Below are 15,429 nucleotides of genomic sequence, written 5' to 3'. Positions count from 1 at the left end.
CAAATGTTAAAAATGAAGGTAAACTGGGGCACCTGGGTGGCTCAGTTGGTTAAACGACTGCCTTCAGCTCTGGTCATGATCTCAGGGTCCTGGGATCACGCCCCGCATCGGTCTCCCTGCTTGGCCGGAAGCCTGCTTCTCCCTTTCCCACTCCCCCTACTTGTGTTCCCTCTCTCTCTGTCAAATAAATAAAATCTTAAATAAATAAAAGTAAACTTACGCACTGGCAGTGGGACCTGGAGAAAGATTTCCAGAGATACATAGCTGGTCAAGTACAGTCTTCTTTGCTCTTAGCAGTGTTTTCTAAAGTGAAAACCAAATCATGTCACTTGTTTACAAGTTCTGTTTTCAGTCTGGATAATTTCATTGTTTATGTGAAGAACCTATCCAGAACTTTGACCTAAATTTTTTTAGCCTCAAATCCAGTGATTTTCATTTCCATACTCCATTTAGCATCCCATTTCCATGGCTATGTGTTGAAATTATCACAAGTTCAGAAGTGAGAGAACTAAAGCTGCTTCCACTACAACGATAACAGCCTTGTTGAGTATATTTGTCCCTCAACCATTGTTCTTTTTAAAAATACTTTATTAAGATTTATTTGAGAGAGAACGAGTGGGAGGGGCAAAGAGAGAGGGAGAGAGAATCTAAAGCAGACTCTGAGCTCAGCTGCGAAGCCAGACACAGGGCTTGAACTCACGAACCTGAGATCATGACCCGAGCCAAAACCAAGAGTTGGACGTTCAACCAACTGTGTCACTTGGGCGCCCCAAGATTATTTTATTTTTTCTTAAGATTTTTTATTTGACAGAGACACAGCGGAAGAGGGAACACAAGCAGGGGGGTGGGAGAGGGAGAAGCCGGCTTCCCGCTGAGCAGGGAGCCCGACACGGGGCTCGATCCCAGGACCCTGGGATCATGACCTGAGCCGAAGGCAGACGCTTAACAACTGAGCCACACAGGCGCCCCCAAGATTTTATTTTATTTATTTATTTTTTTTTAAGATTTTATTTATTTGAGACAGAATGAGAGACAGCATGAGAGGGAGGAGGGTCAGAGGGAGAAGCACACTCCCTGCCGAGCAGGGAGCCCGATGCGGGACTCGATCCCGGGACTCCAGGATCATGACCTGAGCCGAAGGCAGTCGCTTAACCTACTGAGCCACCCAGGCGCCCCCCAATATTTTATTTTTAAGTAATCTCTGCACCCAACCTGGAACTCGAACTCACAACCCTGAGATCAAGAGTTGCACACCCAACTGACTGAGCCAGCCAGGCACCCCAACCATTGTTCTTTCTTCTCAAAACTAGTTAAGCCCCACAGCTCTAGTTTGATCCTTCTTTCTGTATCCCTGTGGTTCATTTTGAACCCAGTGGTTCTTGACATATCAAAATTATGGGGCTTTGTGATAATGTGGATTCTTAGGTCCCAATGCTAGATAGGCTTTAGTAGGTCTATGCAGGGACCAGGAATTTTCACTTAACTGATACTTGAGATAAGTGATTTCTGAAGTGTAGTCTTTGGACTTAGCATCCATCTCCCCTAGGAACTTGTTACAAATACAAATTCTGGCGGTGTCTGGGTGGCTCAATTGGTTAAGTGCCTCAGGCCATGATCTCGGGGTCATGGGATCAAGCCCTGCATCAGGTTCCCTGCTCAGTGGGGTGTCTGCTTGTCCCTCTCCCTCTGCCCCCCTGCCGCTTGTATTCTCTCTCTCAAAATCTTAAAAAAAAAAAATACAAATTCTAGGCCCCCAAATGAGCCTACTGGGTCAGAAATGGGAGGGTAGAGGCTAGTGATCTGTTTTAAGACCTCTTAAGCTTGAGAATGACTGTTTTAGATCTAAAATGCAGATTCTGAATCCGTGCTGCTGATCAGCTCAGTCCAGTGTGACTTTTTGACGAAGGAAATGTTCTACATCTTTATTGTCTGAGTAGCCACTAGCCACATAGTTACTGAGAATCTGACATGTGGCTAATGTGACTGGCATACTGAATTTTTACTTAATTTTTCTAAATTTATTTTTTTTATTTGTTAAACATTTTTTTATTTATTTGACAGAGAGAGACACAGCGAGAGAAGGAACACAAGCAGGGGGAGTGGGAGAGGGAGAAGCAGGCTTCCTGCGGAGCAGGGAGCCCGATGTGGGGCTCGATCCCAGGACCCCAGGATCATGACCTGAGCCAAAGGCAGACGCTTAATGACTGAGCCACCCAGGCGCCCTTAATTTTTCTAAATTTAACCCCATGTGGCTAGTGGTTATCATAATGGCTAGAGTAGATTTAGGTGATTCTGATGCAGATTGTTCCTGGCCCATTCATTGAAACAATTTATTAATCAAATTCTTACCTAATGCTATGGGGAATTCCTTCCTGTCATAAAATCTAGAAGCTACAAAGGAAAAGTTAATGAATCTGACAAACATTAACAGGTCAGGGCACCTGGCTGGCTCAGTTGGTAGAGCATGTGACTCGATCTCAGAGTTGTAAGTTTGAGCCTCACATTGGGTATAATAATACTTAAAGTCTTAAAAAAAATAACATAGGTCAAAAAATGCTATTGGGGGCACTTCGGCGGCTCAGTCGGTTGAGCATCCAACTTTTTTTTTATATATAAAGTATTTGAGAGAGAGTGAGCACGAGCGGGGCGGGAGGGGCAGAAGGAGAGGGAGAAGGAGACTCCCCACTGAGCAGGGAGCCCAATGCAGGGCTTGATCCCAGGACCTGGGGATCATGACCTGAGCTGAAGGCAGACGCTTAACTGACTGAGCCACCCAGGCGCCCTGAGCATCCAATTCTTGATCTCAGCTCAGGTCTTGATCTCAGGGTCACAAGTTCAAGCCCTGGGCTGGGCTCCATGCAGGGCATGGAGTAAAAAAAAAAAAAATGCTATTAGGTTAAAGGATAAGTAATGTACTAAAAAATATATAACAACATTAAAAAGTATTTGAAGAGCACTTAATCATGACAAGCCAAGAGGAAAAATAATGGGCAAAAGATAGGAACAGGTAATCTGAAGAAATATAACTGGCCAATAAACATGAAAGTTCCAGCTTAGTAGAAATCAGGGAAATGCAAATTCAATCAGTGAAGTAATTTCATTCATGTAATATTAGCCACATTTTTTTTTAAAGATTTTATTTATTTATTTGAGAGAGAGAGAGAGAGCATGAGAGGGGGGAGGGTCAGAGGGAGAAGCAGGCTCCCTGCTGAGCAGGCAGCCCAATGCGGGACTCCATCCTGGGACTCCAGGATCATGACCTGAGCCGAAGGCAGTCGCTTAACCAACTGAGCCACCCAGGCGCCCCGATTAGCCACATTTTTAAAAATTTTGGTAAGGATTCTGGGAACCTGGTAAATTAGCAAGATGGTTTTAGACCATTCAGCAGAATCTCGTTTAAATGAACAATTTAAGCCATTTCTTGGAATCTATGAAAGAAGTATTAGTGTACACAAATACGTGTACAAGATTTTTTTTTATTCATTATTGCATGTAACAGCCATTTGAAACAATCCAAATGGACCTTTAATGGGGTCAAATAAATTACACATTCTTGGATTCTTGGGGTGCCTGGGTGGCTCAGTTGGTTGAGCATCTGCCTTTGGCTCGGGTCATTAACCCAGGGTCCTGGGATCGAGCCCCGCATTGGGCTCTCTACTCAGCGGGGAGACTGCTTCTCCCTCTCTCATTCCCTCTGCTTGTGCTCTCTCTCTCAAAGTCTTTAAAAAAAAATAAATTACATGCTCTTAGGGCATAACGTACAGTCATCATCAATAAAGTAAATGTACTAGGGCGCCTGGCTGACTTGAGTCGGGAGAGCATGTGACTCAGTCTTGGGGTTGTAAGTTCGAGCCCCATGTTGGATGTTGTGATTACTAAAAAAAAATAAATTTGGAAAAAAGAAAACTTAAGTTTTCTGTAGTATGCTTCCACTGAGGTTTAAAGAAGGTGCAGAGGCATATATATGGTCTCTGTATATGGAATGGATAGAAAGTGAATTGGGCGGGGGGCGCCTGGGTGGCTCAGTCATTGGGCATCTGCCTTCGGCTCAGGTCATGATCCCAGGGTCCTGGGATCGAGCCCCACATCGGGCTCCCTGCTCTGCAGGAAGCCTCCTTCTCCCTCTCCCACTCCCCCTGCTTGTGTTCCCTCTCTGTCTCTCTCTCTGTCAAATAAATAAAATCTTAAAAAGTGAATGGGGTATAAATAAAACTTTTAGTGGTTATTTCTGAGAAGGAGTGAGACTTTGGGGTAGTGGTACTGGTGAAAGGATTTATTCTTATCCTGTGTATCTAGAATATATTCATGTATTGTGTAAAGAAACAAAAACCAAAATTGTCTTACAAGAGAATATTGGATTTCTGAGATAGAACTTTTAAGGATAAAATTTGGGAATGACTGAGGAGTTAACATGCTTAAGTGAAATGTGAATGTAAAACTAATTGGAATTAAAAAGTTAAAGAACTCTGAAACTATAGTATTGAATGGGTTATTTTCATGAATTTGAAATCACCCAAAATGATAGTAAGAAATGTAGAGACAAAGACATTATAGTCAATACCAAAGTACTGGAAGAATGTGGGGCATGGCCACTGTGGAAAGCAGTAAAATAAGGAGTTAGAAAATCCAATTTTGACCTTACAATGAGTAAGGTTTTCAGTCATAAATTATGCAGTCATTTGGAATTAATTTCAGGTAAGAAGCCAGATTTGGTCTTTGTGGTTACTACTGTCCCATGAAAAGTAGCTTATATTTCACATAAAATATTTACCTTGGGCTATCTGGGAATCAAGAAACATGAAATAGGACCAAAGCATATCAGAACTCTAAAATAGATGACACTGTTTGTTCAGAAAGGCCTACCTCATTCCAAGCTAATCAAGTTTGTTTACTTTTATTTTCATAGTATTTACAAATTTAGCAGATTCTCTAATTTCAGAATAGGACATAAAGTTGCTGAGGGCAATCATTGACAGCAAAAATAAGTTCACAGAATTGAGCATAATGGAGAAACAGCTCATCTACCTTAATAACACAAAGTATTTAGAATTGGAATGTGATTCAAAGATGTTTAATGATAACCCAAATGTCCAAGAAAAAGTTAAATTACTTGATAATCTGCTAAGAGGACAAAGAAATGTGTGATACATTTCAAGAGGTAATGAGCCTGGAATTTATGAAAATCTTTGACACCTGGGTTTAGTTAGTGTACCAATAAATGTTTGATGGTTAATAAAATTTTGCCAAGACCAAAGTTGGTGATACAAAACCAAAGGATCTTAACACTAAGTCAACAGTAAGCAAAAATACTAATTATGTGCCAGGGATTGTTCTAAATACTTCTTTCATTATTATTAATCTTAAGTCTCAAAACAACCCTATGAGATTATTCCCATTTTATTATCTCTTTTATAGATGAGGAAAGTAACAATTTAACTTCCCAATGACATCTAGTAAGTAGCAAAACCGATTTTAACCTAGACACTCTGGCTCCAGTGACAATAAATACTCTGAGGGGCGTCTTGGCCTATCTACAGAAACTTCAACTCTAATAATTGAGGGAGGCTAGTAAAATATATAGGACCCTAATAACTGGGATGCTGCCCAGCATAATGGAAAGCACATGGATCATAAATCAAAAATGTGTATCGTGTCTTACGATGCAGCCCATTGAAATTATCTTTGACCCACCTTTGCCATGGAATGAATTCCTAGTTGCCAAACTTTTCAGCCCTTATTATTTTTTTTTAAGATTTTTAGTTATTTGACAGAGACACAGCGAGAGAGGGAACACAAGCAGGGGGAGTGGGAGAGGGAGAAGCGGGCTTCCCGCCAGCAGAGAGCCTGACGTGGGGCTCCATCCCACTACTCTGGGACCATGACCTGAGCCAAAGGCAGATGCTTAACGACTGAGCCACCCAGGTACCCCCAGCCCTTATTTTATAGGATATTTATGTGATTGATGCTGTTGACCACTTTCTCCTTAACATTCTCTTTCCTGCTTTTTGTTTTGTTTTGTTTTTTTAAGATCTATTAGAAAGAGAGCCGGGGGTGGAGGAAGGGGGAGAGGGAGAGAAAGAATCTCCAGCAGACTCCCCGCTGAGTGCGGAGCCTGACACGGGGCTTGGTCTCAAGACTGACACCAGGACCTGAGCTGAAATCAAGAGTTGGATGCCCAACCAACTGTGCCACCCAGGTGCCCCTCTTTTTTTTTTTTTAAGATTTGTTTCATTTTAGAGATAGAGCGAGCTTGAGCAGAGGAGGGAGGAGAGAGAATCCACAAGCAGACTCCCTGGCTGAGCACCGATCCGATGTGGGGCTTGATCCCAGGACCCTGATATCATGACCTGAGCTGAAATGAAGAGTCGGCTGCTTAACTCAACCACCCAGGTGCCCCTCTCTTTCCTGATTCTTCACATCATGGTCTTTGGCCTTATTCCTCTGCTGCTTCCTTTGCTGTTTCATTTTTCTCTATCTGCTCCATACATATTGCTGTTTTCTCAGGTTCTTTCCCTCTAATTATTCGGCAAGATTACCATAGGCACCCCCAAACTTAACCTTCTCTTCCTGTTTTCTCTTTTAATTCTTTGATAGCTCTAACATGCCAAATGAAACTTTTTCACAATCATGTAGAAAGATGAGAACCTATGGGAGCTGGTGAGAGAAAATCTGGGGAGATAGGGCCATGATGAACTCTATATAGCCATGTTTGTTCTAATAGATTAAGGGTCTCTCCAACCCACCCCCAAATAGCTTTGAATAAAATCAATACTACACAAAAGGATGCCCTGGTTTTTCTGATTTCCATACTCGAGGAACATTTCCACACACCTACCTTAGCCCACTCTCCACTTCATCCAAAGCCCTGAGATCTGGCTCCTGCTAATCTCTTTACCCCTTCTCTTTTTTTCCTTCACCTCCAACCTTCCTCACCTACAGTTAAACAAAAGGAACATACGGTCATGCCAACGTGCGCTTGGAATAGTCTTCCTACTTTACCCTAGGAATTTCTACTCGGTTTCACAACAGGTATATCCATGTCCTCCACTTTGAGACAATTCCCCTACATCTCTAGGTGATTCAAATTTATCCCCTCCTCCTTTCTGCACCCACTTTACCCTGTACTAATCAGGATCCATCACACTTTACTGCATTGTTTTCTGTCTTTAAAAGGGAGGTCCTGAGGCACGTGCGTAGCTCAGTCCGTAGACCATCCGACTCCTGATCTCAGGGTCATGAGTTCAAGCCCCACACTGGGCGTGGGGACTACTTTAGAAAAAATAATAAAATAAAGGGAGGTCCTAAGTCTTAATTATGTTTTGTTTCCTCAATGCCTGGCACACATCTGTTAAATGACTGGGTTACATTAGTTTCTTACATTGTACAGTTTTAAGTGATATAGATTGTCCGGATTCCTGACATCAGGAACTGCCTGTAAGCTTCCAATTACACTACTGCGAAAGAAAAACCGTGTTTTGAGTCTAGAGAAGGCTCCTGACTTTCCCAAGGTCACCGTCAGTGGTGCTTCCCGACTCCACTACTTCCCTAACCCCCGCCCCTGAGACGGTCACTTAGCTCAGGGTCCTATCTAACGTGAGAGCCCAAGGACGGCTAAAGTCAGCCCGCATGCTTCACAACAGGAACTCCGCCCCTTTCCGAAACGTAATTCCGCCACGGACTCTCTCCAACTGACATCCTTGTTGTCCAATTATGTTTCCGAGGTTCTGAGGGTTGCACCTAACCTGACAATGTCCAATAAAAATAAGGAATTCAGATTGGCACCAGTTTTGACCAATAGTTGAAAAGATCAGAGATTATGAACCTATAGGAGCAGCACTGAGAGTGATATTCAGCAAATTCATCCAATGGACTTGCTTAGTGCAGAGTAGGCCTCGCCCCAACGGCGGGGGAGCTGGCGACCCGGACCTCTGCAAGCGCTTAGTCTCCACCCGGGCTCCGCCATGTTGGGTCTTGTGGGCCGTGTAGCCGCTACTTCGGCCTCCGGGGCCTTGAGGGGACTCGGCCCTTCAGCGCCGCTACCCCAAGCCCAGGTCTTACTGCGGGCCACTCCGGCAGCGCTCCAGCTTGGTAAGTGCCTTCCTCTGGGAGCTGGGTTCGTTTCTGCCTCCCCATGACCTTGAGCCGGAGGCCGATTGTCACTCGGGCCTAAGGTATTTTTGGTGTTATAAGGACGTCAGGGCTAGCGCCCTGACTTCTAACGGCGGAGAACAAGAATAGGTCGCCTGTGGGAGCTTTCTTCGATCTAATCGATCTTATTTTGGAAAAGAGGCTCTCTGTGACGGAAAAGTTCGGGCAGGTGCATTGACCTTCCCTTGAATGGGTCACGGAGCTCTCGAATAATGGGGTTTTGTGCATGGGAAGATAGTGCAGGCGCTTTCTGGGTGCCTGCGCGGCCCTCCCTCCGGACTCGTCTTACTTGAAAGCGTGAGGAGGTCGGTTGTGGGCCGAATTTACTAGTTCTTGTGGGTTAAGGCGGGGCTTCCGATGACCATTAATTGCCCTGACCCCATCTTCCAATATTTTTCTTGTCTGTTAGCCAGAGACTATGCCGCCCAAACCTCTCCTTCGCCGAAAGCAGGCGCTGCCACCGGGCGCATCGTGGCGGTCATCGGTGCAGTGGTGGATGTCCAGTTCGATGAGGGACTACCACCCATCCTAAATGCCCTGGAAGTGCAAGGCAGGGAGACCAGGCTGGTTTTGGAGGTGGCCCAGCATTTGGGTAAGTAGAGTTTGTTAAGAATAGTAAGAGCTTGTTTAGTCCAAATATCCCCCAAATCAGTCTTCCTTCTATGACGATTTTATCAAAATGACTTTCGTTCTTCTGAGTGTGCTGAAGCCACGGTTTAGGTACTGAGAAGGAGTCTTGGTTGACTTAACGTCTTTCGTGCTAGCTGAGCATTAAACATGAAGCCTACTTTGTTCTTCTGTATGACCCTGCAATGCCTTTAACAGGTGAGAGCACAGTAAGGACTATTGCCATGGATGGTACAGAAGGCTTGGTTAGAGGCCAGAGAGTCCTGGATTCTGGTGCACCAATCAAAATTCCTGTTGGTCCTGAGACGTTGGGCAGAATCATGAACGTCATTGGAGAACCTATTGATGAGAGAGGTCCCATCAAAACCAAACAGTAAGTATCCCTTTTGCTGCATCTACATGCAAACGAACTGCTTTTTCTGCAGGTTTCTTTTCTTTTCTTTTTTTTTTTTTTAAGATTTTATTTATTTATCTGAGAGAGAGAATGGGAGACAGAGAGCATGAGAGGGGGAGGATCAGAGGGAGAAGCAGGCTCCCTGCTGAGCAGGGAGCCCGATGTGGGACTTGATCCCGGGACTTCAGGATCATGACCTGAGCCGAAGGCAGTTGCTTAACCAACTGAGCCACCCAGGCACCCCTTCTTTTCTTAAGTAAGCTCTACGCCAGATCTGGCGCTTGAACTCAAAGGTCACGTGCTCTACCGACTGAGCCAGCCAGGGGCCCCTCTTCCGGTTCTGTACTTTTAAGGCAACACCTTCTAAATGTAGCAAAATTTTCTTGCAGAGAATGCTTAAAATGCTGATATATTGTTATCAGAACCACAGTCTTTCTGAAGAAAATTAAGGATGTGGAAGTTCTGATTGTAAAAAGAAAAAACTTAAGACTCAAGTTGATTATTTGAGTTTTCATACCAATGATTTAGGTTGTAAGGTTTCCAAAACAGGCAGGTCTTTGTATTACCTATTGATACATGAAGAAGTGGTGTTAGGTTAGGACTTAGTAAAAGGAAAATCTTTGTGACAGTGTAAATTGTTAGGGGTTGGGATTATTGTTTCCTGAGATAATAGAAGTGGAATCCCCTTTATTGTAGAACATTAGGTGAGGTGCCAGATGCCAGTTTGTGTGGAGTGTTGTATGAGATTATGAGTAAAGGGTTAGACTTGAAAATTGAGAGGAACCTTTCAACAAGATGACACTGATCCTTTCTTCCTACCTTTACAGATTCGCACCTATTCATGCTGAGGCCCCTGAGTTCATAGAGATGAGTGTTGAGCAGGAAATTCTGGTTACTGGTATCAAGGTCGTGGATCTGCTGGCTCCCTATGCCAAGGGTGGCAAAATTGGTAGGTTACTGCTGGTACATATTTTCCAAACCTAATGTGGGAACAAGAATCCTACCGTGTAGTGAGTGGGTACTGAGATCTATCCTTCGCTGATGAGTAGCTTCTGACTTTCGTTCTTCTGAGTTTGCTGAAGCCAGATGCCATTCCTGAGAAGGGAAAAGATAGAAAACCGGGGTAATTTTTTTTTTTCTTTAAGTTTGCTTATTTGGGAACACAGAACTCTTAAGTACTGGCTTCTTTTCAACCTTTTCCAGGGCTCTTTGGTGGTGCTGGAGTTGGCAAGACGGTACTGATCATGGAGTTGATCAATAATGTCGCCAAAGCCCATGGTGGTTACTCTGTATTTGCTGGTGTTGGTGAGAGGACCCGTGAAGGCAATGACTTATACCATGAAATGATTGAGTCTGGTGTTATCAACTTGAAAGATGCTACCTCCAAGGTAAGTAATAAGCTGATTTATGTCCACATGGTAGTAGGGCCAGGAAACCATTTTAGTTGACTGCATTACTAGCTGAAGCCATGTGTTATATTTTCATTTCATGTGGGCCTACAAAGGAAATTCCCGTCAGGGTTTTCCCTGCAACTTATAATACAGTAACGCATATTTTCTTTCTTCTTTGACATTACATTACGTTTCCAGACTTTGTTTTCAGTAGATAGTCCCATCTTTGAAAGTTAATTTTGGGACTTGGAGGTAATTCATATGTCTCAACCCTATTTTGTGCCTCTCACTTAGTTTTATTTCCTTCCTATTTCAGGAATCTTGCCTTAAAATTATAAGAAATTGTGTTATTTTGAACCACATTTCTAAAAGGGAAAAGAAATTTGGAAACCAAAATCTTGAGGCTTTCTGAGAAGGAGGGTTTTTTGGTAGTTTCCTCTGATTTGGGGACCTTGGGTATATGGCTTCCATATTCTTCTGCCACGTTTTCTGATTGTGTATGATTATTTCAGGTAGCGCTAGTGTACGGTCAAATGAATGAACCACCTGGTGCTCGCGCCCGGGTGGCTCTGACTGGACTGACTGTTGCTGAATACTTCAGAGACCAAGAGGGTCAAGATGTATTGCTCTTTATCGATAACATCTTCCGCTTCACCCAGGCTGGCTCTGAGGTAAGAGAGAAGGCTTGAGAGAACCTGTTTTCATTTGACCTTTCTATGGAATGGTGCAGGTGAGGCTAAAGTTGTAGACCCCTAATACCTTTGTTCTTACTGTCTTTCTCTCTTTTTTAAGGTGTCTGCTTTATTGGGCAGAATCCCTTCTGCTGTGGGCTATCAGCCTACCCTGGCCACTGATATGGGTACCATGCAGGAAAGAATCACCACCACCAAGAAGGGATCTATTACCTCTGTACAGGTAAGAACCATTAAGTGGATGAAGTTCTAATTTGTATAAAGGTATATACAGAGAAGTTCCTTATGTCTCAATGTTTTTGACCAGGTTAATGAGCTCCCTGAGATAATGTGTAAAATTCTATGTGTGCATGTTAGAGACCCTAAAACATTAAGAAATGCTCAAAGTAGTTGAAGGCATACATGTGAATGTAGATCACAAAAGTAGTCGTTTCAAGCCTGTGGAGTCTGGAGCTGCATGGAAACACGTTAAATACATACATAAATATATATATTACGTATGTATATATACATGTATATATATACACAGTAAAATTATCTTGAGTGTCTAAATTGTTTTAACTTTCAATGAACCTAGTGACCCATTGTAGTCATGCACGGTCTTTTGTTTTTAACTGAAAGTGTGGGTATCACTACAATAGAGTTAAAATGTAGGATGAATAACAAAAGGAATGACAAGAAAATTCTTTTATCACAGCTTGGAGGGACCAGATCATCTATAAGCTCACTCAGCAGGTATTAGGATGGTAAGAAGGCTTTTTTGAGGTGGACTCTTAAATGCTAAGATGGAATGAGATGATGAGGAGAGGTTAGAAAAGGGCGGGGGGGGTGGCTTAAATCAAATTACTTGGCTTCCTGTTGCTTCTCTTGGGTTCTTGACTCACTTTAGGCTATCTATGTGCCTGCTGATGACTTGACTGACCCTGCCCCTGCCACTACCTTTGCCCATTTGGATGCTACCACTGTCCTGTCCCGCGCTATTGCTGAGTTGGGCATCTATCCAGCTGTGGATCCTCTGGATTCCACCTCTCGAATCATGGATCCCAACATTGTCGGAAATGAGCATTATGATGTTGCTCGTGGGGTGCAAAAGATCCTACAGGTGAGTATTGTAGGTGAGATTGGTGGCCATAAAGTCATACAGTGGATTTTTGGGGACTAATTTAATACCAAATCTTTCCTGGTGACCTGTGTAATTTGCTTTGGAGTAAGGAAAGATGAGATAGCAGGTTTTTTTTTTTTCCTTAAGATTTTATTTATTTGAGAGTGCACACAATGGGGAGAGGGAGAAGCAGACTCTCCGCTGAGCAGGGAGCCTGACACCTGGCTCGATTCCAGGACCCTGGGATCATGACCCAAGCCGAAGGCAGATAGATATCCAACCGACTGAGGCACCCAGGCGCCCCAAGACCAGCAGTTTCTGGGTTTTTTTTTTAAGATTTTATTTATTTATTAGAGCACAAGCAGGGGAGCAGCAGAGGGAGAGGGAGAAGCAGGCTCCCCGCTGAGCAGGGAGCCCAATGAGGGGCCCAATCCCAGGACCCCAGGATCATGACCTGAGCCGAAAGCAGACGCTTAACCCACTGAGCCACCAGGCACCCCGACCAGCAGTTTCTATTAGTGTGAATGAGGTCTCTTGGGTTTCCAGGTACTTAGATTTGGAATCTAATTTTTTCTAATGGCACCATACAAGAAGTAGGGAGGATAAGACCCTGATCTTAGCTGAGGGCCCTCGTGATCCTGACTATGTAACTTTACCACTAACTTGTTTCAGTTACAAAGTGAGGTAAGGTGCTAAAATGCTTTGTACAAAGCTTGGTGTGAATACAAGGTGGTAGTAACCCTTAGGTTTTTGTCCAAATTTAAAAGAAATGTGAATTTTGGGGTGCCTGGCTGACTCAGTAGAGCATCCAACTCTTGATACCAGGGTTGTGAGTTCAAGCCCCGCATTAGGCGTGGAGCCTACTTAAATAAAAAGAAGAAAAGTAATATAAATACTCAGACTTCTCTTGTCTTCTCATAGGACTACAAATCTCTCCAGGACATCATTGCCATCCTGGGTATGGATGAACTTTCTGAGGAAGACAAGTTGACTGTGTCCCGTGCACGGAAAATACAGCGTTTCTTGTCTCAGCCATTCCAGGTAGCTGAGGTTTTCACAGGTCATATGGGGAAGCTGGTACCTCTGAAGGAGACCATCAAAGGATTCCAGCAGATTTTGGCAGGTGAGATTTTGAGTATAAAGCTGAATGTAAAATGGCAGAGAAGCTGAAATCTCTTGATGCCCATTGTTCTATATTCCCATTCCAGCAACCGTCAAGCAATATATGAGTATATTGTGCCTAGATACATAGTTTTTAAAATGAGCTATTTTTCTTTTTTTTTTTTTTTTAAAGATTTTATTTATTTATTTGAGACAGAATGAGAGAGAGCATGAGAGGTAGGAGGGTCAGAGGGAGAAGCAGACTCCCTGCCGAGCAAGGAGCCCGATGTGGGACTCGATCCCGGGACTCCAGGATCATGACCTGAGCCGAAGGCAGTCGCTTAACCAACTGAGCCACCCAGGCGCCCTAAAATGAGCTATTTTTCATCAGGATTCTTTGGAAATACTCTATTTACTTCTGAGAGTGAAACGTCATTCAACATTTACTGAGTGTTTTCAGTCTTATCTGCTCTTCTAGTGAATTACAGGTCCTTGTAAGGAAGGCATTATTTTGTTTTTACAAATTAGGGAAAAGTTTAAAATAACTGGTCCTGATCTCCAGCCAAAGTAGAGAGCAAGAATTTGAATCCAGGTTATATGTCTGGGACCATTTGTTCTTAATCCATACTGTATGATGTCTTGTAAATTAGATTTGGGACGGAAGTTTGTTAAGAAAAGATTTCTTGGGTGACAAATTCATCACATTCTGACTGGTGGCCCCAAGTGGTGAAGTATGTATATACTGCAAAAAATGTATCTTTCCACTTCTTACCAGTGGATTTTTTTTTTCCATACAGGTGAATATGACCATCTCCCAGAACAGGCCTTCTATATGGTGGGACCCATTGAAGAAGCTGTGGCAAAAGCTGATAAGCTGGCTGAAGAGCATTCATGAGGAGGTCCTTTTGGCAAACTAAGCACTGGTTGTCTTGCGTGCTGTGCTTCTTGTTGCCCCTAATCCAAAAATCTCGGTTTGCTCTGTAGGCAATATGAGAGCCTTGTTTGAAGACGTTGTCTGTCTGAAGAGTATTTAAGGTTTCCAATAAAATGTACACCCCTCAGAATTGGTCTATTTTTCTTGGTCCTGACAACATGACAAATACTGAATTTTAGAGTGGCCATAAGAAATAGTACAAAGTAGTCCACATATGTTTCAAATGGGGTCATCAGAAATGAAAAGCCATTGTCTTGATGGATAGCTGTGGGTCTTATGAAGGGTTCCCTGTAGAGGATGATAGGACCTCAGTAGTAGAGCCTCAGCTTTGGTCTTTTTATTTGTTGAGACAGATTGATTTTGAATATTCTATATATTATTCCTGCTTGGTTAAAAAGCAATAGGGCTATTTTTAGAAGAGCATATTGGGAAAAAATGGGTCTATAGAGAACTGCTATCCTAAGGCAAAACAAGGGTCAATCAGTGAATTGAATGAACCCAATTTAGGAAATGATGCTGCTTCTGAAGGATTAATAACCTGCAAAAATCTAGTCAAAAGGGCCCCCTCTGTCTTAACCTGGGCTTTTTTTTTCCATGCCAATCTCCCCCACCTTTTTTCAGAAAGTGTTGCTTACTACTGCCTGCTGATTTATATCTTGGGCAAGCCCAGAGTTGTGATTCCTTGAGGTAGTGCATGGTGTAAAAAAACAGGCCTTTCCTGACCTCTGCTGAGATCCTTTAGGAAAGCTGGGGAGATTGAATCTTACAAGGAGAAGCAATTTCCAGGGTTTGTGGGATTGTGCTTCTGAACTAAATGATGGAATTAGAGAATTTCCCCTTCATTTTAGCCACTAAAAGTGCAGGGTTAGAAGGAGTACTCAAAAGTACACCCATTTCAGTGTGAAACAAGTGCCTTACAGTGCAAAGTCCGTTTGGTGCCCTATTAAGTGTTCTTTCCTGAGCTAGGGCCATCTCCTACTGCCCTCTGGTGGTAGGACTGGAGACTGCAAGAACTCTGATCTCACCATTTTGAAATCCAT

The 15,429-nt window shown here is 43.2% G+C and overlaps 1 protein-coding gene and 2 non-coding genes across 3 annotated transcripts; all 3 read left to right on the top strand.

The window, feature by feature from the left end:
* Positions 1-7,926: 7,926 nt before the first annotated feature.
* Positions 7,927-14,519, top strand: ATP5F1B (ATP synthase F1 subunit beta). The gene is made up of 10 exons (XM_081821893.1): positions 7,927-8,088; positions 8,558-8,740; positions 8,974-9,148; positions 9,997-10,118; positions 10,373-10,557; positions 11,073-11,231; positions 11,353-11,475; positions 12,142-12,354; positions 13,276-13,477; positions 14,253-14,519. The coding sequence occupies exons 1-10, from the start codon at positions 7,962-7,964 to the stop codon at positions 14,348-14,350; spliced, it is 1,587 nt and encodes a 528-aa protein (XP_081678019.1). The 5' UTR covers positions 7,927-7,961; the 3' UTR covers positions 14,351-14,519.
* Positions 8,805-8,880, top strand: LOC145721956 (small nucleolar RNA SNORD59). Its single transcript, XR_014145992.1, has one exon. It is a non-coding gene; the product is annotated as a small nucleolar RNA SNORD59 (small nucleolar RNA).
* LOC115938798 (small nucleolar RNA SNORD59) lies at positions 10,202-10,273 on the top strand. The gene has a single exon (XR_004073830.1). It is a non-coding gene; the product is annotated as a small nucleolar RNA SNORD59 (small nucleolar RNA).
* Positions 14,520-15,429: the final 910 nt, after the last annotated feature.

This window comes from Leptonychotes weddellii, chromosome 5, assembly GCF_054177405.1.
Source record: "Leptonychotes weddellii isolate Sample4059 chromosome 5, ASM5417740v2, whole genome shotgun sequence".
Classification (NCBI taxonomy): Eukaryota; Metazoa; Chordata; class Mammalia; order Carnivora; family Phocidae; genus Leptonychotes; species Leptonychotes weddellii.
The sequence above is the reverse complement of the archived record's forward strand: the minus strand, read 5'-3'. Positions and strand labels throughout refer to the sequence as shown.

Bases quoted from the DNA above. Each gene is read 5' to 3' on its own strand.
- ATP5F1B (XM_081821893.1), top strand. From the start codon at position 7,962: ATGTTGGGTCTTGTGGGCCGTGTAGCCGCTACTTCGGCCTCCGGGGCC. The intron at 11,476-12,141 runs GTAAGAACCATT...GACTCACTTTAG, and splicing joins GATCTATTACCTCTGTACAG to GCTATCTATGTGCCTGCTGA. The intron at 13,478-14,252 runs GTGAGATTTTGA...TTTTCCATACAG, and splicing joins ATTCCAGCAGATTTTGGCAG to GTGAATATGACCATCTCCCA.